Source organism: Hippichthys cyanospilos, chromosome 12 (assembly GCF_059441005.1).
Source record: "Hippichthys cyanospilos isolate Australia breed blue-spotted pipefish chromosome 12, RoL_Hcya_1.0, whole genome shotgun sequence".
Lineage (NCBI taxonomy): Eukaryota > Metazoa > Chordata > Actinopteri > Syngnathiformes > Syngnathidae > Hippichthys > Hippichthys cyanospilos.
In genome coordinates, this window is record NC_142380.1 from 12,435,122 (window position 1) to 12,459,080 (window position 23,959).

The window sequence follows — 23,959 nt, forward strand, 5'->3', positions numbered from 1 at the left end:
TAAGAATATTGTTTCGGGCAACTATAAACATGGTTTCTTTTGACTTGATATGTGTTTTGTATTTATAGGCTTTTGTTGTGATGAAAACTATCATAGTATTAATTATTCTTGAATGACCCGTTGCAAATACTTGTGAATTCTGACAAAGCCTACATGTTCAAAATCTAAATAGGGTTTGCTATTTCCAAATGCCTGCACATAAATTCGTATGGTCCAAAATAGGAATAGTAGAGTAGTATTTTGTTTTAACTTCTTCCTCTGAATAGCAACCTTCAAGAAATTTCGCCTTCACACAATATTCTGTAAAGTTATGGAGCTGAGTGATAATTTCCCAGTTTTGTTGTAGTTGTAGATCTTCTGTCAGTAATGGCAGCCTTTGTTTTGCTGAAGACACATGATGGTATGCAACTTGTGAAAGAAGGCAACGCTCATCAATTTTTTATCTTACTACTTTTAAAGGAGACACTCAAGAATGAGTTGCGGAAGTCGTGGAGATTGCGGAAAGCTTTTGGAAATGCGGGCTTTAGCGTAAATCCGGAAACTGAAAAAATGCTTTTCCAAAATAAAGCATATTACGTGTTTTCGATCATGTTTTGCATCTTTAAACTGACTGTGTCGTTCTGATGGTATGTTTTTATTAAAAGTGCAATGTGAAAAAAAACGTGTATACCAATCAGCAATAAAGGATCGTGCGCCCTATATTTTCAATAGATGATTATTGTGAAAGATCAGACCAGGAAATGATTCACCATTGATCACTTTTCAAGAGGACGTCGCCTAACTTGTCAAGCAAGGAGTGTACGGGTTTTTGTCTTGTTTTGGTTTTGACCATAAGCCGTTAAGTGTACACATTGTTGAGCATGTTGTTGGGAATCTCAGCAATAATCTGCCGCACAAATCGACTGTCATTGCTAATCCATCTAGCTCTTTAGCTTGGCACCATTTCCCACGGTTAGCTCAGCGCTATCTGAAGGTTAGCGACCCGGCTGCACTACCTGAGTGACCTGTCTCCTTGGCGGAGGTAAAATAACTGTTTTTGTGAAAACTAAAATGTTAATTTATGGTTTTCCTCATGCAAAAGTGATGTAAGGCGTCGTTCATGATTCTAACTTGAATGCCCCTGCAAATGTATATATTCCATATATCGAACACCAAACTGAATTGTTTTTGCTGGGCCGATATACTGTATGTATGTATATTTTGAGTTAGTTTCAATAGCAGAGTGCACGTTGTTTTTTCATTTAAATGTTATCTTTCTGATTCTTTTGATATGCTGACTCGATTATAATCGATTGTAACTAGTCTCACTCTTCCACGCCACACACTTACACACATTCGCACGCACACGCGCACGCACAGCCATGTCTCCATCGATCCCTCTGCAGGAGATGATCCGAGCCATTCGGTCAGCCAGGACTCAGTGCGAGGAGCGAGGTGTCATCCAAAGGGAATGTGCTGCCATCCGAGCACAATTCAGACAATCTGACAACGATGGTCGATCTCACAACCTGGCCAAACTTCTATATGTGCACATGCTTGGCTACCCTGCACACTTTGGTCAGGTGAGAGGATTTGGGGTTTGAGTGTGACAAAAACTCATCACGGCAGATGGTACATCTAATTCATTTCACGGAAGAAATGTTTTCCCGGAAAGTGTGAAGTTCCAAACTTTGTCCTCAGCTTTAGTGAAAAAGAATGACTGATCATACAAGTTCAAAACTTACGATTTTTCTATTGTTTTTTAAACACCAGATGGTTCTCCTTATGATTATCACCCTTGCAGTAAGCACTTGCATATTTGGTTTTCTATAATATGTTTCCTTTCATAATTTAATCCATCAATATTCTAAAATAATTCCCTCTGAGTGGACTCTGGCACAACACATGTTAAAGCCTATAGAAGAAGACCAACTAAATCCATGTTTCCATTGAGAACATCTACTCAGCTCTACACCAAATGTAGAGTAGAGTGTAGTAGAGTACCATTGGTGGAAACGGAATTTAAGTGGGCCACCTAGTCCACCCTGGTCCGTGCCTGGCTGTTTTGGAGCTACATCTGATTTACACTTGGACTGTGCTAAGAAATGAATATTTGAGCCACTTATTCCTTACATTTAGCAAAGTTGTTATTCTCCCTGTTAGATGGAGTGTGTTCGGATGATAGCCAGCCCTCGCTACAGTGAAAAGCGTGTTGGATACCTTGGAGCCATGATGCTATTGGATGAGAAGCAGGATGCCAGTTTGCTCATCACCAATTCCATCAAGAAGTAAGGAACTCAATCACATTACTCATCAAAGAGGTGAAAAATTACTATGAGATTCATTTAGCTGTTTGTTTTAACCTTTTAGGCCTCAGACATTTTTTTTTCCAATATAATTTCGATAGTTCGAGATGAAGGTTGCTTTGTGCAATTTTGCTTCTTTGGTGCTTAAAAGGCTACCGGCACATTTCTTAGATGTAGCTGCATAGTCAAATATGATTAAATTCCACAGTTATGATGTGTGAAAACCCAACGTTATTTTTGTAAATATTTACCGTTAGACTGTAAATATGTTTGGCCGGTGAGTGACAACCTTTTGTAGCAAATGTATACCAGAGTTATTCCAGAAGACAATGGTTGGCCCAACATAACAAATTAATTCATCATGTGCTACAGTAGTCATGACCTTATTCTTCCCTTTCAGTGACCTTTCACATAGTAGCCAGTATGTGCAGTCTTTGGCTCTATGCACGCTCGCCTGTATCGGCTCAGCTGAGATGTGCAAAGATCTTGCCCCTGAGATTGACAGGCTGCTTCGGGCATCTAATTCTTACATTAAGAAGAAGGTAAAATTTTCATATTTAAATACCACAATTAAAAAATAAAAAGTCTGTTCATTTTGTAGTTGATCCTGGAGACAATCCAGCTCTGTGAGTATAGGATCTAGAAATAAAATTTATCATTATAAATTATTCAAATAGAATTAAAAGGCCAGTATAATAGGATTTTAAGCCTTCCATGTTTAAATATTTGCATATAAATGATGGAATCTTACCTTTGGCCCATTGGAAATTCAATTTTTTATGAAATATGAATTTTTTCACTGGCCTGATTTCTAACCAGGAAGTGTGATGGCTTGTTCACTGAAACCCCGCCTCTCAGCGTGTGGCTACCACACCCCTTTCATGATGTCGTTCTAAAGCCGACCGCCACGACGGAACGAAAAAAGCTAACATTGTAGGTATCTGTAATAGGAGTCAGATGCGGAGCCAGTGCTGAGAGCGCTGAATATGCAGGAAATTCTTTGAAAAGCATCAGTGAAGGAAAATTACACTTTGAGGGTGTTTAGAGGTGGAAATTAACATTGTAGCATGGTTAAAATGTCCAAAAAGTTGAATTGCCATAATATGGGCCATTTCATCATTTCCAATTTTCAACTGTTTCCATATTTCTTCAGAATAGGCTTTACTTTCTGTTTTAACATATTTAATTACTAAATTAATTGCAAACAGAATGTACAAGTAATATAACTGGGTCTGAACTCATCTTGTCAATCAATATTTGCCATCCAAACACCCATGGTTATCAGTGTTCCCATAATACCTTACTGCTAGTTTATTTTGAATACAAACAATGTAAAATTAAAAATCGCAAATTGTAAGCTGCCACTTCTTAATATTTGCTTTTGAAGTGTGCACCAGATGGGAGAAAAGGAAAAATGACAACCCTCGGTGATAATACGCTCTTTATTGTGAGGAACTTGATGACATTCGCCAAGCAGTGTTCCTTAGGAAATCAATAAAGTCCAAACAGTTAGGTTCTGAATTAAACAAACAGTTGATCTTTCTTCTTGGTATATTTATCAGTACTCGTGCTCTTCTATTTACTCAGGCCGCCCTGTGTGCCATCCACATAATTAAAAAAGTTCCAGATCTCGGGGAAGTCTTTGTTCCTACAGCTCGCTCTCTCCTGGCAGAGAAGCATCACGGTCAGTTTATGTTCAATACTCATCTCAAACGATCACTTCCTGGGTCGTTTGTGTTCAAGGTGTTTGTGCTCTGTCTGTCTCAAGGTGTGCTCCATGGTGCTGTCGTGCTCATCACTGTGCTGTGCGAGTGTAATCCTGAGACACTGGAGCGCTTCAGAAAGGTATAAAGATGACACACACACACACATTCATCTTGGGCTGAATGAATAATTTCACTTAATATTCTAACCAAAACCATGGAACATCCGTTATAACTTTGCACTACAGTATTTACCCTCATGCCTGCAGCATTCTGCATTCCTTAGTTTACGTAGTGAAATGCTTTAAAAACATGCTCAGCATGTTTACTTATTCAGTATCTGTGTGTATTGCAGGTGGTCCCAGATCTGGTTCGTATTATGAAAAGCTTGGTAACTTCTGGTTACTCTCCAGAACATGACGTGGCAGGGATCAGTGATCCATTTCTACAGGTTTGTCTGTTTAATACAGCTGATTTTGTACAACTGAGCAACACAGCTGAATGTCATTGAACTGAACCAATGTGAGCAAATTACAGTTGGCGGATGGACTCATAGCTGCACGTCTTTCTTTTGCCACTCGCATCGGCACCAACATAGCGCAAAAGAAAAACTACGAACCCAGAAGTTCTTATCGAGAAACGGCGTTGTAGAAGCGGCGTACTGTATATCAGCTACTGAAAGCTAGTCACAGATCTCTGTGCGCTCAGTGGCAGTTTAGTCGCTTTAAAACGAGCCTCCGGTGTTGGTCCTGTCAGAACTGGAACTGATTTAAAACAATACTTACTGAATTTCATGATTATATATGTAGACCTACATTTGGAGATAGTGACAAAAAATTATAGAGGAAAGCATTTTTGTTTGAAAGAAGAAAGACTTAAAACACACTGCTGTGCTCACATTGTCTGATTTACTAATCTTTAACCCAATTTGGATTGTGGGCTCACTGTAGTAGCATCAGTGGGTGATGCAGCCTCGTATAAATATCCAAAATTCCACACACTCCGCCCCCAATTATTTGCTATTATTTTTAAAGTAGTACTTATGAAATTCATAATTATACTGTATATTTTGGTCCACCTACCAGTGAATGAAATCATGACAAATGTACAGGTAGAGTCAGTGGCAAAAAAGCAGTGGGTGATATAGCCACTTAAAAAATTATACTCGCCCTGCACTCCTCCGTATTGATGATGTGATTTAAAACAGTACTTAACAAAGTTCATGATTATGTATGTAGTGAATGAATCAGTGAATAGTCACACTTAGTGGACACAATGCACATTGAATGGGGAGCATGAAATGTAAACAATAGAGGTAGTTTTAATGAATGTCAAAAATCAATTCAAGTGGATGAAACTCAATATATTGAATATTTGATATTAAAAAAGCAAAAACGTCTAAATTTCAACATATTTCTTTATTGAATTTTTTCTGCAGGATTCAATGAATAGACCTGGCCTGGACTATTGGGCCAACACTATCAGGCCTAGCAAAAAACAAAACAAAAAAAAACATATAATATACCATATACTGATATATCACAAGCTGTCATGATGTCTCACATTAACAGAGTCCTGCAGTTTTGAAAACACAAACATATTCCATTCATAGGTCCGCATCTTGAGACTGCTGAGAATCCTGGGTCGCAACAGCGAGTCAGCCAGTGACACCATGAATGATCTACTAGCTCAGGTTTCACCCATGCTCACGGCGCATGCATCATTGCTTGATCCCAGCTATTTAACATTATTGTTTACACCAGGTAACCTAATGGATGATTTTTTTGTGCATGTGCTGCTGTATAGGTAGCTACCAACACAGACAGCACCAAAACTGTGGGAAACGCTGTGCTGTATGAGACTGTTCTCACCGTGCTTGACATCAAGTCAGAAAGTGGCCTCAGGGTGAGAGAAGCTTTTTAAATGGGAGCTCCTCAGTCACAATATACTTTTATTAGATCATAATTCCCATATGCACACTTCCTCAGATCCTGGCTGTAAACATCTTGGGTCGCTTCCTCCTGAATAACGACAGGAATATTCGGTCAGTGCAGCTTAGTATCACATGACGGCACGTTCTTTTTCCTCCGTCTCATCTCTTTCTCTCTTCGTTTACCTTTCCTTCATTCTGTTTCTGATTCTGAATATGCAAATTAACAAACAAAAAGGGAGCCGTTCTTGTTTTTTCAAGAATTACAGTTGGTTTAAAATATAAGACCCATACCCCATGAAAATATATCAGTAAAATTCGATTTTGTGTTGTTGTTTTTTTTATTGTGATTCTTTTGTTGTTTGTTTTCTTTAACATATGTTAATCAAAATGTAGGGATAGTTCAAAATCACGCACAATCATGTCACTTTCCTTGAGCATAAATCTTTTGTTTCTTTTAAAGAGGATATAACTCGACTCTGTTGTACATGACCAATTGTTTATTCCGACTAGACTATAAAAGACAGGCAAGTGGTTATTAGCTGGTGGCTTCAGAACTACTGTACGAATCCGCGTAGTTCAAAAGCAATCAAACATCGGAAATAGGAATACTGGACAAAACTTTGAGGCCTGTCTGAAAAATCCCACATAGTTTGTTGTTTTTTGGGGGGGAAAGGGTTGTCAAAACGGTTATCCTATTTTTGTTTGAAAAATAAACATTGAAAATAAGGAACTAGATTTTCTTTATGATTGTTGTTTAAGAATTAAAAATAGAATGAACGGAAAGTACATGGACCTTTCTCCATCCTCTGCTTCTTAGTACATCTTTGTTCCTCAAGGCCACTGGCAACTTCTTGACAGGCTGTCATCAGTCTGAGCTATCTCATCGTTTTGCCTTGGTACATTATCTCTGGAGCTACACTAGAAGGTCACTTTCTATCTGCTAGCCGGGGTGAAGGCTCATCAATTGTTCCTCTGGGGTTTGCTCAAGTAATATTTTTCCTCAGCTCTTATCTTTAAGGGACATTAGGTCACCTTACAGGGTCGTCTGGTTTTTAGCTGCAGGGGCCTTTTTCATTGTAATAATGATGGGACTGTTTTTATATTGTTTTTCGGCCGTATATGAGTGACAGCTGAGGTGATGTCAAGTTTGAAAATCAACATTGTTTTATCAAAATGGAAGAGGATAAATAAATACTAGGGATGTCCAGATTCGGATCATGTCATCGGAAATCGGGCTCAGTCTCATCATTTTCAGCTGATCGGAATCAGGGCAAAAAGATTGGGTTCAGGAAAATTTAATTTCATTTTATTGTACTGTGTTTTTAATTTTTAGGGCTGGAGTAGTTCACGGATATTGCCAAAAGAAACAAAAATGTTTATGTGTACTATATGCAACATGGCAACCAAGCCGGAAAAAGAGAAAGTAAACACATCCAAACTTTTAAATGTTTTATTCGACTTAGGTTAAACTGTATAAAAAGTGTTGCACAATTTAAAAAAAAATAATCAAGACTATTCAGGATTTAATTTTTTAGTAGATTCTCTGTCTCAGCAGAAATCTCCTCAAAATCAGGTGGAAAAAAATTGCATGGAAAATGTGTAATAAATACTTTATTAATCCACAAGCGAATTTCACAAGATTACTGTTATTATTTTATTACTAATTAGTTATTATTCACTAGATAATCACCTCCGATTTGGACAATGTCAAAAACAGAGTTGTGCTGGAATGATCTTTTATTCAATAGTATTGTCAACATGTTCCATACAATATTAAGGCGAGCCAACATGACCTTATTTCTATTGGTGTTAAGCTATCAAAATGCAATTGTCTGGAATAGAACGACAAAAAATCTTTCATGCAATGTAATTAATTGGCATTGTCCTTGTTTGGGTCACAGGTGAGTTAAGTCTATCTGTGACTGACTTTGGGAAGGTTCAGACTAGAGTCTTTAAATGAGCTGTTGTGCATGTTTTTGGTGTGTGGGAGCAATTCTGAATACCGAGAGAAAAAGTTGAAATGATAAGCAGAACAAGCTTAACATATTGTGTGATTTTTTTTTCAGCTCCCCGTTTCTGTTTTGCCAAAGATTTGTGTGTATGTGTGTGTCCAGATACATTGCCATGACCTCCCTGCAAAAAATTGTTGCGACAGACAACATTGCAGTACAGCGTCACAGAGGAACCATTGTGGACTGCTTGAAGGACCCTGATGCTTCTGTCAAACGGTAACTTTCCACCTGCATGTATTTCTTTCACATATTTTCTTTTACCTTGACTCTAACCAGTTTTGAACATGTGCTAATATCTCCAACTTTTCATTTGTTTCAGCCGTGCGTTAGACCTCTCCTTAGCATTGGTGTCCGCGAGCAACATCCGCTCCATGATGAAAGAGCTGCTGGTGTTCCTCTCCTCCTGCCCCCCGGAACTCAGAGCTGAAGCTACCAGCGGTATATTTCATGCTGCAGAGAGGTGAGGGAATTATGCATGTAAACAGGCATGCAAACGTTCACATTTGCATGTGATACATTAGCGCTTGCTTTGACCCAAGTAGGGAATGGATCACTTTACCCGCATTTTGGGGCGCACGTCTCACTGACATAAGGACTTTCAAAGACGTTACTGTACTTGCTTTTTCACTGGCAGTGTGACAATGTCGCCACGGTTTCACCTTGTCAATTCTGTGTGTTCATGGATGGATTTCTCTGTGTGTTTTTAATCTGCACTAAAGCACCATTGTGTGTCTGTTAGGTATGCACCTTCCCAGCGCTGGCACATTGACACCATCCTGCATGTTCTCACCACGGTAAACACTGACACAACGTCACACACGTCACCTTCAATAATTATAATTTGTGCATTTGGAGCACAGGGTTATGTGTGCAACTTCTTTAATTGTGACCAGTCACTAAGATAATCAATTAAGCTGACAAAACAATGCAGTATTTATTTATTATTATGCCTTAATAAATATTTGATTTCCAAGACTGCCATTGGTTACTGTCAGTCAATTATATAGGAGTATTACTGTCCCTAAATTGTAACTTAACGTCTTTTCTACTTGTTCATTTTGAATTTTTTTTCACCAAAACCACAAAACACTTGACAATTTAGACGTGGCAAAAATGGCATTTTGCCTTCATTTTCTGGCTCCGCTTCTCGCAGAGTGGTTAGCACGTCCGCCCCACAGATACGGGACCCGAGTTCAATTCCAGCTGGCTTTTGCCCGCCTGTGTGGAGTTTGCATGTTCTCACCAAACCTGCGTGGGTTCTCTCCAGGCACTCTGGCTTCCTCCCACACTCCAAAAACATGCATGGCAGGTGCATCGGACACACCATATTGTCCTTAGGTGTGATTTGGTGCGTGAATAGTTGTTGGTCCCAGTGTGCCTTGCAATTTGCTAGCAACCAGGGTTTGTCCCGCCGACTGCCCGGAGTCAACTGGGATAGGCACCAGCAAGCCTGTGACCCTTGTGAGGATAAGCGACTATGGATGGATGGATTTTAACAAGTCTACTGCACTGCCATTTTTAAAACAACAAATCATAAATATTAATCTTAAGAGCTCAACATCCTATTAAACGTCTGTTTGTTGTTCTACTGAAGTAGATGTTTTTTTTTTTAACTATACTGTTTGTTTTTTTGTCACATTTTGTGATGTTCTGTTTTAAAATCTGACCCTTGAACTAAAAATCAACACTTATTTATATATATATATATATATATATATATATATATATATATATATATATATATATATATATTTATTTACATATTAGAATTTTTTGACTAATCACACAATTGTTCTCAATTATTTGCAATTAATCTTAGTTTTTCAACAACTGTATTCTACACAATTTGTAACAAATACCGACTAAGTTCTTGGAATTCATGTAAAATCAACAAAAACGCAATTTGTCATTTAACTGTAGTAGTTTTCTTTGATATTTTAACACGATTCTTCGCCTGGAAAGCACTGTGACGTGTTTAAAAGTGTGTGTTGATACACTGCTATTTGTTATCTCTTCCTGGAGGCTGGAGGTGATGTAAGAGATGAAACTGTCCCCAACCTGATTCTGCTCATCACCAACGCTTCTGAGCTTCACTGTTACACCGTCCACAAGCTTTACCGAGCGCTCCTCACAGACATCTCTCAGGTGTGTGTTTGTTTGTGTGTGTGTGTTTTTTATTATGCAGTTCTTTACTTATGCCAAGTAAATCTGTTGGGGATATTAGATCTTCATTTTAAGACTTAGTGTCATTTTTACAGTGGCAACCTGATTCAAATTTACAGCAGTATTTCATGCAATACCAAATTTAATTTCATATAGAAAAACCAATGCTGCATACAGAATCCTATTGCTCTAACCTGATGCATTAGTAAAAATATGAACATTAAAATAAAGAGCTTAACCAAATGCGGTGACATTAATGATCTTTGTTTTTTAACATGACCGTATCTAATCAATAGTAATTTAAATCATTTCCAAGGTAGGCTATGTAAATTAAGCTACAAAACACACTGTAAACTCTCAATAGTTTGTCCCCCATGTTAGAAATTGAAGGTACGCGTAGCGGGAAATCTGTCCTCCGCTTGGAGGGGCATGGTTGCAGAAAAGACGTAATTTTGACGCCTGGAGCCGCGCGGACATTGTGACCGCGTCAAGCATAAACCAAATTTAAGAATACATTTACCTTTATAAGGTTTAATAATTTAAGATTTAAGTAAATATGTGTACTGCAATCATCATTGTAAAAGTATAAATACTTTTTACATTTAAAAAATTCAGGTAACTGCTTACACATGTGGTAAAATTCCTTGGGGGTGGAGGGGCTATTCTACTTCGCGGATTTCACACGGGTTTTTGGTTCCCATTAACCACAAAAACGAGGGATTCCTGTACAACAGATATGTCTCCTTGGAGTGGAATGAGGTATTATCTCAAAATGGCATAGATCAACCACATATTTTGTGGGTTACAGATTGATTCGTTTTTTTGTTTGTTTTTTTTAAATCAATATCGGGCTATGAAAAGGAAAAAAAGCCCAGTCGTTTGTTTGTTTTTAATACCGATTCTAGTTCCAATTAGACAGCAATTAGCCCAGCAATTCTTTGCTCCATACAGATGCAATACAGCTCTATTGAAACACAATTATGTTCATATGTTTTTATGGATGTCTGTAGCAACCGCTGGTTCAGGTGGCATGCTGGTGCATTGGAGAGTATGGGGACCTGTTACTCAGAGGAGAGTGTCAGGAGATGGAGCCTGTTGAGGTAAATAGAGCACACTCTTTTCTTGTTCATTACTTTTGTCTGTAAAACATTTTTTTCATTCTTGTTAATGATTTCAATCAGGTGACTGCGGACAGTGTGTTGGATGCCTTGGAAACAGTTCTCCAGTCTCACATGTCCACTCCGACAACGAGGGGCTTTGCTCTCACGGCCACCATGAAACTGAGCACCCGCATCAATGACAATGTCGAGTAAGACACACCGTTGTTGTTCCATGCTGTCCCAACATTATGAACACAACTCATTGAGTTCAACATATTATGAAATTACATTGCAGATATAAATATTTTCATGTAAATTTAAAGTATTAAAAAAAATCTAAATCCCTGTAACTCCATTTCTATAGTCCCATTGCTCGTTATTGTATTTTATTTTTTAGTCGAATAAGAAGCATTGTAAGCATCTATGGGAGCTGTATAGATGTGGAGCTCCAGCAGAGGGCAGTGGAATACAACGCACTCTTCAAAAAATATGACCACATGAGGTTTGGGAGAATTTTAATATTTTAAAGGCAAAAAAAAAAAAAAGTCTAATCCCAGGAGGACAAGCAGAGGTGTAGTCCTGAAAGTGTTGACCGTGTCCACAGGGCAGCAGTGCTGGAGAGAATGCCCGTGATTGAAAGGAATTCTCCGGGCCATACCAATGGGGACTCGGTGGGGGATGTCATTAAAGAGATGGCGGTGGACAAGGTGAAGCAGAAAGAGGCCTCACTGCCACAGCAGCCTGCTAACCAGGTGAAATTCTGACGCTTTCACAGCACATGATACTAATTTCCACTTTTTTTGCCAGAAAACAGGTGTAATTGTGATAAAATCATCTTTTTTTTCTGGCACTTATTTTCTGCTTAGACCAGGGGTGTCAAACTCATTTTAGCTTGTGGGCCGTATGGAGAAAAATCTCTTCCCGAGTAGGCCAGACCAATAAAATCATGTCATTTATTTATACATCTTTAAAACAACAACTTCAAATGTATTTGTATTTTTTTTATTACCGTCCGAAATAGTGTCCAAAAGCACAACATCGTTATTAATCATAAAACATTAACATTACTAATAATCATAAAACTTTTCAAGTTTTTCATTGATTAAAAAAAAATTCAGCTCTTCTTTATACTTTACAAAATCTTTGCAAAATATTATTGAAAAGCACTCACACTGTGATTGAATGAATAATGATCCATGGAATTTTGTTTTCTTTCCTCCTGTGTTTAAGGTATGTGATCTTTTGGACCTGCTCGGGGACTCGTCAGAGTCAGTTCAGCCCAGTCCAGCTCAGGGCGACGCCATACCTGTCCAGCTCATAAACACGGCCAAGCCAGGTGGAGGGGACCTTTTGGATCTGTTGGGAGGCTTTGAGCCTGCCCCCGTGGTGCCAGGTTTGAGTCCGTCACACACTTGAGCTGTCCAGACTTTGAGGCTTGCATGCCAGTGACTGTCCAAGGCTTCACCCTTTGTGTGGTTTCTTTCTTTATTCTGCTTATTTGTGACCGTGAGTGTGATGTAAATGAGTAAACACTGAAGGATACATCAAGTAGGAAGACTTGAAAAATGTATTAAGTTCTACTCCAATTCAATTACCACTCCATTGACATAAACACTTGGTTAACTTAGTTAATATAGTAGTTTTGTTGAAGTATGTGTGGCACAAACAAAATTTTGTTTTGTTTTGTTTTGGCAATTACCAGAGTCGTCATGTTGCTTCTGTTCCATAGTCCCTGCCGTGACAGTGTACGAGAAGAACGGTGTCACTTTGACACTCAGCTGTGAGAAACAGTCCGAGTCCGATGTAACAGTTACCTTGAAAGGCTGCAACACCGCCGACTCGGACGTCACAAGCTTCGCTCTCCAAGCAGCTGTGCCAAAGGTTTGCTTCCTTTCCATCATATTTGCAAGGAACTGAGCACTTGAGGCACAATGTGATGTAAATAAGAACCTTTGACATATGGATCCTCACTTAATTTGGCATGCTCGTAGGACTACGTTAGTTGTAACACAAAACTGTTTACGAGTTGGCATCTGCACGCCACTAGTACAAATATAATTTTGTGAGAACCTGTAACTACTAAATACTGAAAACTAAAAAAAACTAAATCACTAAATACTAAAACTACTACTAAAAACTAAAAACCTGTTTATGATTATAGAATGACATGGGAAAAATCTACACCTGTTGAGTGTCCATATTTGTGTATTTGATTGTTTCAGAGTGTCCACTTACACATGAAGGCCCCCAGCGGTGATACTCTTCCTGCAAGAAGCTTAGGTCATGTCACCCAGTTGGTACTCCTCAACAATCCAAACAAGGTGAGATACGTGGCTACCTATTATCACGTTTCCATTTCTAGTGTTACATTTTTTAAGGGCCCCTGTCGTGGTATTTTAAACTTTGCACATTTGAATACATGCATATAAATGATCAAATCTTACCTTTAGCACATTGGTGATTTAGTTTCTTCTGAAATATGATTTCGACAAAACAATAAAAATGAACAACCTTGGGGTGTGTGAATCTTTGTGCACAATTTAGATTTTACAACGTCCAGTCACTCAAATGTAGATGCTAACAGTATTTCCCATTGATAAATGTGAGTAGCGACTGTGTAAATTCATCCAGTGCACATGGTTCATCTCTGTGCATATACACAGCTAATAGCAATAGCAAAGATTCACCATGCATTCATCCTGTGAAATTGTGACACAATGATGAGCAGGAATGCTCTGCAGTTTTCTGGCCTTGTGCTCCCAAACATTTTTTTGCCACTTCAACATTTTATACAGTTAAACTTAGTGACTAATAAATGAAACGTTGTTTACTTGAGCGACTGTGCAAAATCTGCTCTCCCCGACTCCGGTGTAAAACCCGAAGTAAAATTAGGCACGGCTGCTCTGATAGTGTGGGTATGTGTTTATGCTGTTTATTCCTTGTTGTTCTAATGTCATCGACCCTCTCACAAGCCCTTTTTATCTGCTGAGAGCGCTGAACAGGGATTTCTCATAAATGGCCAAAGGAAGGAAAATAACACTTATGTAATGTGGTAAAAACACTGTAACATGGTAAAAATTTCATTTCCAAAATATGGGCCTTGTTAAGGTCAACCATAGAGGGAAAAAAATCATTCAAGTTTAATCTCGCTCTCCCCCACCAGGTCAACCTTAAAATGAGGATACGGATATCGTACTCAAGCCAAGGATCTTCCATTCAGGACACAGTTCAGATTGATTCCTTTCCTGGGCTTTCCTGATTTACCCCTGACAGTCTACTGTCAGACCTCCACACTACCATTCCTCAGATTCCTGTTTTGGATGTTTACATACGTTGTTAGAGAACACAACCTCATGATCTACTTAGTATTGCGTTTCTACTTTGGAATACATAAAAAACAATCAAGTATTGGGTGTTTTCCAATGTCAATTGGCTATAACTTTGTCAACCTAGGTGTAAAATTCAGGGTATTGAATACTATAGTTGATTTTATTTGTATTATGATTGCCTGTTCTTTTGAAATATGGAATGTCTTGTAGCACTCCATTTGCACTCCCCCAAATCATTTTGAAAATGAATTGGTAAAAAGCTCATCACTACACCACATCGTCACTCACAGCTCTTCTCCTGTGCCTTTCGTTATTTTTTGTTCAGATTTTTCCTTCATTACATTGCAATCAGCATTTTGTGTTTATAAATCATGCAAAACTGCTTATTTGCAGTTATTTTAAATATTTTTTTAAGGATTGTATAAACTGGTCTCTGTCTTAACTTAGAAGCCAATACACATGTACTTAGAGGGCTGGAGTCCATTTTAATGAATAAAATAACTGGAAATCTTGGATGTCTGAAGTGATTAAAATGTTGTGGGCTTATGAAAATTCTAATGTTTGGATTCAAACTTTTTTTCTAATAAAAATGAGACCATTTCAAGCACCTTGGGGAATCAAAGTGTGTATTTTGCTATTTGACCAGTGTGTGCATTGGAAAAATATGACCAACTCAACTTTAGCATTTATTCACAAGCAATAATTACCACAGCATTGTTAAAACTGCATGAGTGCCTGCATGAATTGGGCAAAAATGAGAAAGACTGTGGGTTATATGAACACAAAGATAACATCCTTTTTTTTTTTTGTCTGAGAGTGGTGATGTTTTCATCGTAACATGGTTTGATAGAAGTCAGGACGCATAAAGCATTGGCACACAGCTGGCGATAGGCGTCATTCATGACGAGGTGACATGGATGACAAGGTGACGTGTGTGGTACGCCTTCCCTCCCCTTAACGCCAACACCAGATGCAGCACCGAGCCTCCCTGGATTTTGTAGTCTGCTGCGGTCTTCTCGTCATTCCTGAAAATATGAAAATATACATTGCATGATATATACAGCGAGGAAATTTTTGTCAGAGTGAAGGAGCTCACATTTGTTTTCCACTGTAGATGAGTCTTTGTTGCTGAGGGGGTATGCCTTCCTTTTCTTCCACCCTTTCTTTGATTCGCTCCACCTAAAAAGCCAAGCAAGATGTTTCTATACCTTGGGTTTCATTCAAGAGGATGATGAGGGCCATGATTTTTTTTTTTTTTAATTGCATACCTTATCTGTGGGCTCAATGTCAATTTCTATTTCTTTTCCGGTCAGGGTCTGAAAGACAATGAACATGTAAGACCTGTCGTAATCCTAATCATGTAGTAAGAACTAAATAGGCATATTTGAGTTTGTATGGTGCATGTCCCGTTATCTATTCCTGTGATTGCTATGTAGAGCAGTATCTCATTATTTTAACCGAAGTAGACCGTGCATTGAATTGGAAGTTTCCCACTTTCCAGATTTAAACCCGGCAAAGTACAGCATAAAGAAGGCAACTTCACAGTATTGTTTGAGGTGGCATTTGGAAGATACTTCACACATGTAAAAACGATACAAACAACGTATTTTCATATCAATAGCTGCCAAAGTGGCGGCTACACAAAATAGCTACCAAATGAAACGGGCATCTTATTTAAGAGACTGACTCCAAATTGTGTGTTTGACCTAAAACGACAAACGTCTTACCTTCACTTTGATGAGCATTTTGAACGATGACTATGACACAATTTTAAATATATGTGAACATGTAATGAATACACCAAATTCTGTTCGTGAGTACTTCTAAACAGTTTGCCGGGATGATTCAGGACTACTTCCTGTGTAACACACAAACATTCCGTTAAATCAAATTACATCCAAAGGTTCCGCTGTGCAAGCTAGTTTTTACTTTGTCGTCATATTTTGTAACTGTTTAACTTTCGTTTGAATCAAAAATATGTTATATTGAATTCCCTTGCACAAATAGCTCGTATGACAATAAAAGTAATAATAATAATAATAATAATAATAATAATAATAATAATAATAATAATAATAATAGATCACATAAAAATCATAACCATGAATTAAAAGATGCAGGAAAACAATGTCCTTAATGCACCCAAATTAAATACATTTAATAGAATACAACAATAAATGAGTCATCATTGAAAAAAAATATGCATTATGTTATAGGTTCACCAACTAGTTAAAACAAGGCAGATTAGTAATGCATTTGTAAAATATGATATTAGCAGCAGAATCCACTCGTTTTTATTGATCTCAAAGGGAAACAATTGTGCCACTTGCTTTGAATCGAAAATGTCAACATAGTGTAGAAGGGTTCATGTAAAAGATCACCCAACACACATCTGTTTTCTGGTTATGTGGTCTTGTATGTTCACAGCACCTTTGTTTTATTTATTGGCAACTTTTTAAATCCATTTATCACACATATAAAATGAACTACAAGTAAAACAAAAAGACTTACACTTACTTATGCATTAGGATTTTTTTTTATATTGTATTAAATGACTGGTTAATAGCCTTTTGAACATACATATGCTTCTTCTTTTTTTCTCTCTTTTTTTTAATTGCATATGCCTTCTTCATCATCATAGTGCTTATTACGGATGACATGGCTTCCCCGATTAAAAGAAAAATCTGATGTGGCCGTTGAAATTAATGTTTGCCCACTTGCTAGGAAGGAGCTCATGTGTCTATATGGTAGGCAGTCTGCTCCTACACAGATGTTTGTCATTGGTATGATTAGACAGGAAGTGTGCATATAATCCCACTTACAAGGTGTAGTTCCTCACGTAGCTATGCTTTTCCATCTCTTTTTGAGTGTGATGCTGTTGGCTGTTTTTACAACAGCTGATGATGAAGGTATTGAATACAAATCCTTTGTTTGTTATTATGCTGTACAGCTTTTCTCATCAGCTTCCTATATTCACAGCTATCAAAATAGAATGTTTGAAAGACTCTGTAAACGTCACATGGAGGATCAAGCAGGAGCTTGCGCCGTACTCAACTCGTCTTTACCTTGGAAACTGCATACGATCGAGTATAACTAGTTTGCCAACAGGGGATTGGGAACTACATTTCGACTACAGATTCAAAGATTGTAAATTTAAGAAAAAGGTAAGAAAGGGAATTTTGTTTTACTTCACAGAAGATTTCCGATGACCAGTTTGCCTTTCACAGATAAGAGGAAAGCATCTTATCTATCAAAATATTATGACCTACATGCCTGGGCCCAAGTCAGAACCGCCAGCTTATGAGTATTTATTTGAATGCGTCCAGAAAAGGTCCAGTATATTTGTTAGTCCCCCCCCCCCCCCCCCCCCCCCGCCCCTTTTTTTGTCTTGATTTTAAAATAGTGACTTTGTATGGTTTAGGCCAGACAGCTGGATTCCTTCATTCCTGAACCCAGGTGCCAGTCTTTCTATGGGGCGGGGTGCGCTTGTCTTCCATATGGCGCTCCTCAATGGTATTTTTTTTCTCTTTCTACTGATATAGAAAAGAATATATCACAAAGATGCATATATTGAGTACAAACATCCTCCCATACAGAAGAAATGTCCGGGATAGCAAAATCGAATGTAATCCCGCTGGGCTCGTTCATGCCTATCTGGGCGGCTGTAGAGCAGAAAGCTCATCAGCCGTTGCGTCTGTTCATGGAGGAGTGTGTCGCAGCTCCCACTGCAGTGCTTGATCCACAACAGCAGCTTTACCCCATCATTCTCAACAAAGGGTAAGTTTCCCCATCACCTCTTCAGATACTCCTCTAAAAGGTAGAGTTATAATGCCTTAACTTTCTGCAGGTGTCTTACAGATAGCATTAAAGGCAATTCAGAGTTTGTGCCTCGATACCATTCATCTGCACTTGTCCTTTCTCTGCAGTCTTTTATGTTTGGTGTCGGAAAGGTGAGAAGGCAAGAATGAACACTTTAAGCAGCTTTTTTTTTTTTTTTTTTTTAATTTTCAAACTGACTTTCACTTCAGGTATACATCCATTGTAAGCTTGTCGCATGGGATCCCGAAGTCCTCGATGAAAGCAAGAAAGCTTGTCAATATTCAAAGCAGAAGGGCGGGCAAGTGTTACACCTGAGCACACCCCCAGTCCTGCTGTGACTATTTATTTTCAATGTCTTTTCTTTTTTTTTTAGTTGGGAATTGATAGATGACCCAAACCGGAACCACCTCTGTAGCTGTTGTGACAGTGGCTGCAAAACCCGGCCCAAAAGAGGAACAGAGCAGAGTATTTTATTCATTTTAATGCTTTTCTTGAGCTAAGTCTCCACATGACTTCAATGTATTTTTAAACCCTTCTTAGAATCTCGTGGGACGAGTCAACTTTCAGTGTTGGGACCTTTGATCATCGTTGATATGTCAGACAATCAAAGTCTGACTGGCTAAAGGAGATGGAGCCCTTTGCTTCCAATAACCTGTCATAAGCAAGTGTGCAGATGTTGTGCATAAAATAAAATGCTATTAGATCCAGTTTGACTTTCAATGACTTTGATTGAATTTGTAAAATTTACTTTCAGTGTCTGGGCGCTCACATTTCAAGTGGTACTATTTCTACAGGGGTTTAGTGTGATTGACCTGCAGAGCACATTTCCACTGGGTGTCCAGACTGCCAGTAAATATAGTAGTCACGGAGGAAATTGGATCAAGGTCCGGGGGTCCCCAAATAATTTCTTCAGAGCCACATAACTTTTCACTTCTGATAGTCAGTTTTGTGTGTATCAAAAAAAAAACGCAAACAAATCAGAGGTGTCTGAATGTAAATACTGTATATACATTCCTGAAAGCTGATGAAATAAATGACCAAATAACCCTTTTAGATTGCTCCTGACTGTCCATGGAACAGAAACGTTCTTGTGGACACCGTCGTTTGCAGCTCTCAAGTTCTGTGAAACAACAGAAAACAGCATACTAACGTTAAATGTAATCTTTTATTCCTCCAAAATAATCACTGGCCAACGTTATTGAGCATAACTCGAACCGAAATAAAAATTGAACGTGGCGTCGGGAGAAGTGGGTGGACGGCGTACTCCCGCGAACCACAACCACTACACCCCTGTTAAGGGGGCCAGCCTGTGGACTTTAGTTTGGGGACCACTGATCGAGGCGAACTCTTAGCTAAATGCATTAGCTGACTTGGCATACAACAAAAATTAAACATGCACAATATTGACTGTTTTGTTTGTATTTTTTATTCTCCAGGTTGTGACTGGTTTAAAGGTATTCTGCTTGAAAGATTGTATTTTATTTAACTCCATGACTTTCTTTGGCTTTCTTAATTTAGTACCTAATAATAAAAATTGTATTTGTTGTGATAGTTTAATGGAATACATGATGAATTATGATTGATTTTTTTCAATTGCCTGTCTTATTTATATTAAATCTGAGCATACATGCCACCACTAGGCCACCCCTGTGAAGTGCTGTAACAACCTGTTCACCCGTCATGTTAACCTGTAAAACATTTGTGAGAAACTATACACAAAGAAGGAGAAAATGCATTCTTTTACCGTCTCATACATGAGAAGAATGGAGAGAGACTGCACAAATACAATTCTGCTGCATTCTGAAACATTCACAAATATTAAATTCAAAATCAAATTTAGCAGAGGTAATAACTAGTCATATTATTTAGTTAATTTTTGTTAATGAAAGCAATTTTACGTTATAATCACGTGTTACACAAACTTTAATATCATTAAGGCTCGATTAAAAAAAAAGAATTTCTAAGTGTAAGCTTGTGAATGTTTTTAATAAATGAAATATCAACACATTCTAAATCATGGCATTCACATCTATGACTCTCAAAGTTTTGAGTTCATTTCAGTCATGTGAGTTTTACACACACACAAAAAACCCAACCTGCTGATTGATTTCAACGCTTCTGCCATGCTTTCATACACATCTCTTGCACAGTGACACGATCTTGTGTGACACAGGTCACATGAGGGAAAAAATACATTTTAACAGAATCAATTCAAAGCTTTATGAATCAATATCGTGATATAAAGTCAAATTAATTAGTCCTTTAAAAAAAAAAAATCCTGCCAAAACATTAATGCATTTAACTCATTTATATACCTCATATATCAACCATATTTTTTAATGAGTCCAGACATTCATATATATATATATAAATATATATATATATATATATATATATATATATATATATATATATATATATATATACATATATATATATATATATATATATATATATATATATATATATATATATATATATATATATGTTGCACGAACACGAGTTGTTGTCAGGAGCTCACTGTAATCAGCTGCACCTGTGCTGGTTGACACACATGAGTGCAACAATTTGTCTTGATTGTCACCTTCCAGTGAGAGCAGTTAAAAACAGTGTCAATGCATCAAGCTTCTGTTCAGTCATGATGGCTTTCATTTGGCATAGTGCATTGCTTCTGAGCTTAACTGCTGCCATTGCAGTGTATGCAGGTAGATGTTGGTGTGTCTGTTTTTAGTTAACTTTGTGTTGCGGTGTTTCTAGTTTACTGTTTTGTCTTTCTTTCGCCTAAGATGTCAAGCTGGACTGCAGGCGTGATTTTTTGTCACTGGTGTGGACTGAAAGCAGACACCACACTGATATGTCACTTTTCCGATTGGGAACCTGTATTCCCACCAGCTCTTCGACACGGGAAGCAACTTTCAATGTGGGGTATATCGACTGTAACTTCAGGACTATGGTGAGTATCTTTTTGTGGCATCACCTTATTATTCTATTGTCTTATAGCTCATTTTCCTTATAGGTGACTGGAGAGAAGGTAGTCCACACCAATGACTTGGTTTATTTGGCTCCTGGCTCCCAAGGGCCAACCTTTGTTCATGCTGTTACTTGCATGTTTGACAGGTTGGTGTGGTTTTTTTTTTTTTGTATTGTTTTTTTTTCCCTGCTCTTTATTGTAATTTTAAAAGTTATTGCTTCAATGGATATTTTTAAGTTGGCGCTTAATGAATTGCAATAACATATCGCAGGCCGAAACAATGGTCTCCAACCAGCTATGACCCAGTGTTCTCAACCTATGGCCAATCGAGTCTGGTGTTTCAGATGACAATCATGAATGGTTGGTTCATGACTAAAATGACACAATTTTGTGAATTCAACCTAACTAGTTTTTGCTCTCCGTCCTCCGCTTAAGATGACTTCACCGGCCCAACTGAATCGACTCGTTTTGCTCTTGGTTCATTCGTCCCGATCGTGGCCCGTGTGGATGAAAAGAATCATCAGCCATTACTCCTGCTGATGGAGGAGTGTATAGCTACCACTGCAACAGAGTGGCAGCCTGATAATTTTTACAAAGTTATTGGCAACAAAGGGTACTTTTAAAAGCAGGCCTAATGGGGGAAACTATTGCACTTTGTAATTCTCACTTTCTTCACAAACAGATGTCTTTTGGACAGTAAAATGTCACGTTCAAGATTTGAACACAGAGACATTTCATCAGAGATCAGACTTCGCCTACAAGCATTTAAATTTGCTCTTGAAGAAGAGGTAACTTTTTATTCATTTGTTTTAATTCTCCACTTTCTTAGTTTCTGTGCTTGGTGGTAACAGGTTTTGATCCACTGTAAACTTGTGGCTTGGAATCCAGATGATATTATCAGCACCAAGAAGGCATGCAACTTCGTCAAAGGGCATGGGTAAACATCCAGTACCTCCCAACTACTTCAGTTTTAGTATTTTCAGAGCTATATTTTAAAATAAACATTCAATTTACCTCTCCTTTCAGTTGGGAGTTGGTGGACAACCCTGCACATAACAATCTCTGTGACTGCTGCGAAACAGGTTGCAAATCTAGGTGGTCAAGAAGTGTATCTTCAGGTATGTATTATCACCTCTGAAATCAATAATTTCCTGAATGGTTGGTTGGAAATACTTAAGTACTTTTTGTGCTAGCAGGAAAACATGGAATCATCCAGAATGCGGACCTTGACCCGATCACTGTCACTGAAGTAAGTGGCAATTTTTTATTTTTCATGTGGTATCTCATTGCATAACTTTCTTCCCCTCTCTCCCAACAGAAATATACCAGATGATACAAATGTTTTATTTTTTTTTCTTCAAATTGCTAAGTCAACTGAAGTTCTTGCCTTTTGTAGATTCAATAAACAGCTGGAACACATGTCTGTACTTTTTTTTTTTTTTTTTTTTTTTTTTTTTCTCCAATGACTTTAAAAATGCATGCTAAAGAAATAGCTTTTTACACAGTAACGGTGTCATGGTTTTTCGATTTACACAAGTTCAGGTCACACTTTATTGCATAGTATACAATGTAGACAATTGAGTGCAAGCAAGGTTGGAGTGCATCACAGGTTTCAAAACTCTTTTGATCAGGTGGAATGAATTTTGAATAGAAAAATGAACTTATACAGCAGCGTGTAAGATTTAGACAACTTGTCATTCAACAGGAATACTTTAAATTACTGTCAACTTCAAAAACTTGCAAATGTGTACTTAATGACCAACAGTATATTTGAAATATAGTCATAGGTCTAGTTTATCAAAACACTACATGGGGGTGGTAATATTTGTTATAGCTACAGACACTAGTAAATACCGCATCTGCAGCACCTCCTCCTGTTCATAATGGGAAAAACTGTCTAAATCTTAGCGTCCTTTTAATCACTGTGAAAATACTACACACAGCAGTTTCGAGAGTTAAATTCAAGACATACCTGAAAGTTTGCTTTCTGGTATCTGCTTTGCAGGTGAAAACTTAATTTGTGGCAAAAGCATCTTTACTGTTTGGAAAGCCTGACTCTGAACTCAATCACTAGTAGCTATTATCACTGCCGTTGACACGGTCCTTGATGAAATTCATTTCCAAACTAGTGATTTGTAAGTTTGGAACGAGTTAAAAAAAAAAAAAAAAAAAAAAAAAATATATATATATATATATATATATATATATATATATACCAGTTGAAAGGTATCCCTCAACACGTTACAGTACAATATGACCAATCAAGATATGCAGATTGTTTCAATATTTCATCGTTAGTTTGTATTAAATGTGAAGGGTAAAACAAGCTTCATTTTTCTTAAGTTTTTTCAATGCAACAATTAACTAGGCATTTGGTTACAAATGGAATACTGTACATTCAATTTTTAGGGGGCGGGGGGCGATTTCGCAGCCTCAATGTTGCCTTCCTGTGTTGGAATTCCCTAGTACTTATGTCAGAATACATCATTTTTTAAAATATTAATTTTGTTTTGATGCTGTTTGAAATTGTATCGTTTGGAAATCTCCGAAGAGGAGTGTTATCTTGTTATGTTATCAATGTTATGGAACATTATTTTCATAAACGCTTACTACCATTCATTACGAAGTTCAGTGAATGCATCAA

The 23,959-nt window shown here is 37.8% G+C and overlaps 4 protein-coding genes across 5 annotated transcripts; 3 read left to right on the top strand and 1 right to left on the bottom strand.

The window, feature by feature from the left end:
• The first annotated feature begins 764 nt into the window (after positions 1 to 764).
• ap1g2 (adaptor related protein complex 1 subunit gamma 2) lies at positions 765 to 15,132 on the top strand. Of its 2 annotated transcripts, none has more exons than XM_088429206.1 (22): positions 765 to 1,021; positions 1,360 to 1,562; positions 2,143 to 2,267; positions 2,686 to 2,827; positions 3,873 to 3,969; positions 4,054 to 4,130; positions 4,344 to 4,439; positions 5,601 to 5,681; positions 5,795 to 5,893; positions 5,977 to 6,032; positions 8,036 to 8,149; positions 8,253 to 8,393; positions 8,673 to 8,727; positions 9,956 to 10,078; positions 11,107 to 11,196; positions 11,278 to 11,405; positions 11,594 to 11,698; positions 11,801 to 11,948; positions 12,427 to 12,589; positions 12,926 to 13,077; positions 13,419 to 13,517; positions 14,360 to 15,132. In XM_088429206.1, the coding sequence occupies exons 2-22, from the start codon at positions 1,362 to 1,364 to the stop codon at positions 14,453 to 14,455; spliced, it is 2,388 nt and encodes a 795-aa protein (XP_088285332.1). In that variant the 5' UTR covers positions 765 to 1,021; positions 1,360 to 1,361; the 3' UTR covers positions 14,456 to 15,132. The 2 variants fall into 2 exon arrangements, with proteins under 2 accessions (XP_088285332.1, XP_088285333.1); XM_088429207.1 differs by having other exon boundaries at positions 1,386 to 1,562.
• A 66-nt stretch (positions 15,133 to 15,198) lies between these two features.
• On the bottom strand, positions 15,199 to 16,399 carry nedd8l (NEDD8 ubiquitin like modifier, like). The gene is made up of 4 exons (XM_088429208.1): positions 16,253 to 16,399; positions 15,794 to 15,841; positions 15,622 to 15,704; positions 15,199 to 15,550 (listed from the first exon to the last, which is right to left on the bottom strand). The coding sequence occupies exons 1-4, from the start codon at positions 16,268 to 16,270 to the stop codon at positions 15,424 to 15,426; spliced, it is 276 nt and encodes a 91-aa protein (XP_088285334.1). The 5' UTR covers positions 16,271 to 16,399; the 3' UTR covers positions 15,199 to 15,423.
• Positions 16,400 to 17,361: 962 nt separating this feature from the next.
• On the top strand, positions 17,362 to 18,967 carry zp3f.2 (zona pellucida glycoprotein 3f, tandem duplicate 2). Its single transcript, XM_088429554.1, has 9 exons — positions 17,362 to 17,434; positions 17,505 to 17,689; positions 17,753 to 17,856; positions 17,947 to 18,038; positions 18,122 to 18,302; positions 18,373 to 18,475; positions 18,554 to 18,642; positions 18,718 to 18,809; positions 18,885 to 18,967. The coding sequence occupies exons 1-9, from the start codon at positions 17,371 to 17,373 to the stop codon at positions 18,965 to 18,967; spliced, it is 993 nt and encodes a 330-aa protein (XP_088285680.1). The 5' UTR covers positions 17,362 to 17,370.
• A 2,015-nt stretch (positions 18,968 to 20,982) lies between these two features.
• Positions 20,983 to 22,648, top strand: LOC148414891 (zona pellucida sperm-binding protein 3-like). The gene is made up of 10 exons (XM_088429555.1): positions 20,983 to 21,049; positions 21,131 to 21,297; positions 21,361 to 21,461; positions 21,587 to 21,675; positions 21,751 to 21,928; positions 21,998 to 22,103; positions 22,167 to 22,252; positions 22,342 to 22,433; positions 22,512 to 22,564; positions 22,634 to 22,648. Exons 1-10 carry the CDS (start codon positions 20,983 to 20,985, stop codon positions 22,646 to 22,648), a joined length of 954 nt encoding a protein of 317 aa, XP_088285681.1.
• The last annotated feature ends 1,311 nt before the right edge of the window (positions 22,649 to 23,959 follow it).

Excerpts from the sequence above, each read along its gene's own strand:
- LOC148414891 (XM_088429555.1), top strand. The coding sequence starts at position 20,983 with ATGATGGCTTTCATTTGGCATAGTGCATTGCTTCTGAGCTTAACTGCT. Across the intron at positions 21,929-21,997 it reads AAAGTTATTGGCAACAAAGG|ATGTCTTTTGGACAGTAAAA; the intron begins GTACTTTTAAAA and ends CTTCACAAACAG. Across the intron at positions 22,434-22,511 it reads GTCAAGAAGTGTATCTTCAG|GAAAACATGGAATCATCCAG; the intron begins GTATGTATTATC and ends TTGTGCTAGCAG.
- nedd8l (XM_088429208.1), bottom strand. Across the intron at positions 15,705-15,793 it reads ACATTGAGCCCACAGATAAG|GTGGAGCGAATCAAAGAAAG; the intron begins GTATGCAATTAA and ends TTGGCTTTTTAG. Across the intron at positions 15,551-15,621 it reads ATCTACAGTGGAAAACAAAT|GAATGACGAGAAGACCGCAG; the intron begins GTGAGCTCCTTC and ends TCATATTTTCAG.
- zp3f.2 (XM_088429554.1), top strand. The coding sequence starts at position 17,371 with ATGCTTTTCCATCTCTTTTTGAGTGTGATGCTGTTGGCTGTTTTTACA. Across the intron at positions 18,643-18,717 it reads TATTCAAAGCAGAAGGGCGG|TTGGGAATTGATAGATGACC; the intron begins GCAAGTGTTACA and ends TTTTTTTTTTAG. Across the intron at positions 18,810-18,884 it reads CAAAAGAGGAACAGAGCAGA|AATCTCGTGGGACGAGTCAA; the intron begins GTATTTTATTCA and ends AACCCTTCTTAG.
- ap1g2 (XM_088429206.1), top strand. The coding sequence starts at position 1,362 with ATGTCTCCATCGATCCCTCTGCAGGAGATGATCCGAGCCATTCGGTCA. Across the intron at positions 11,949-12,426 it reads CACAGCAGCCTGCTAACCAG|GTATGTGATCTTTTGGACCT; the intron begins GTGAAATTCTGA and ends CCTGTGTTTAAG. Across the intron at positions 13,078-13,418 it reads TCCAAGCAGCTGTGCCAAAG|AGTGTCCACTTACACATGAA; the intron begins GTTTGCTTCCTT and ends TGATTGTTTCAG.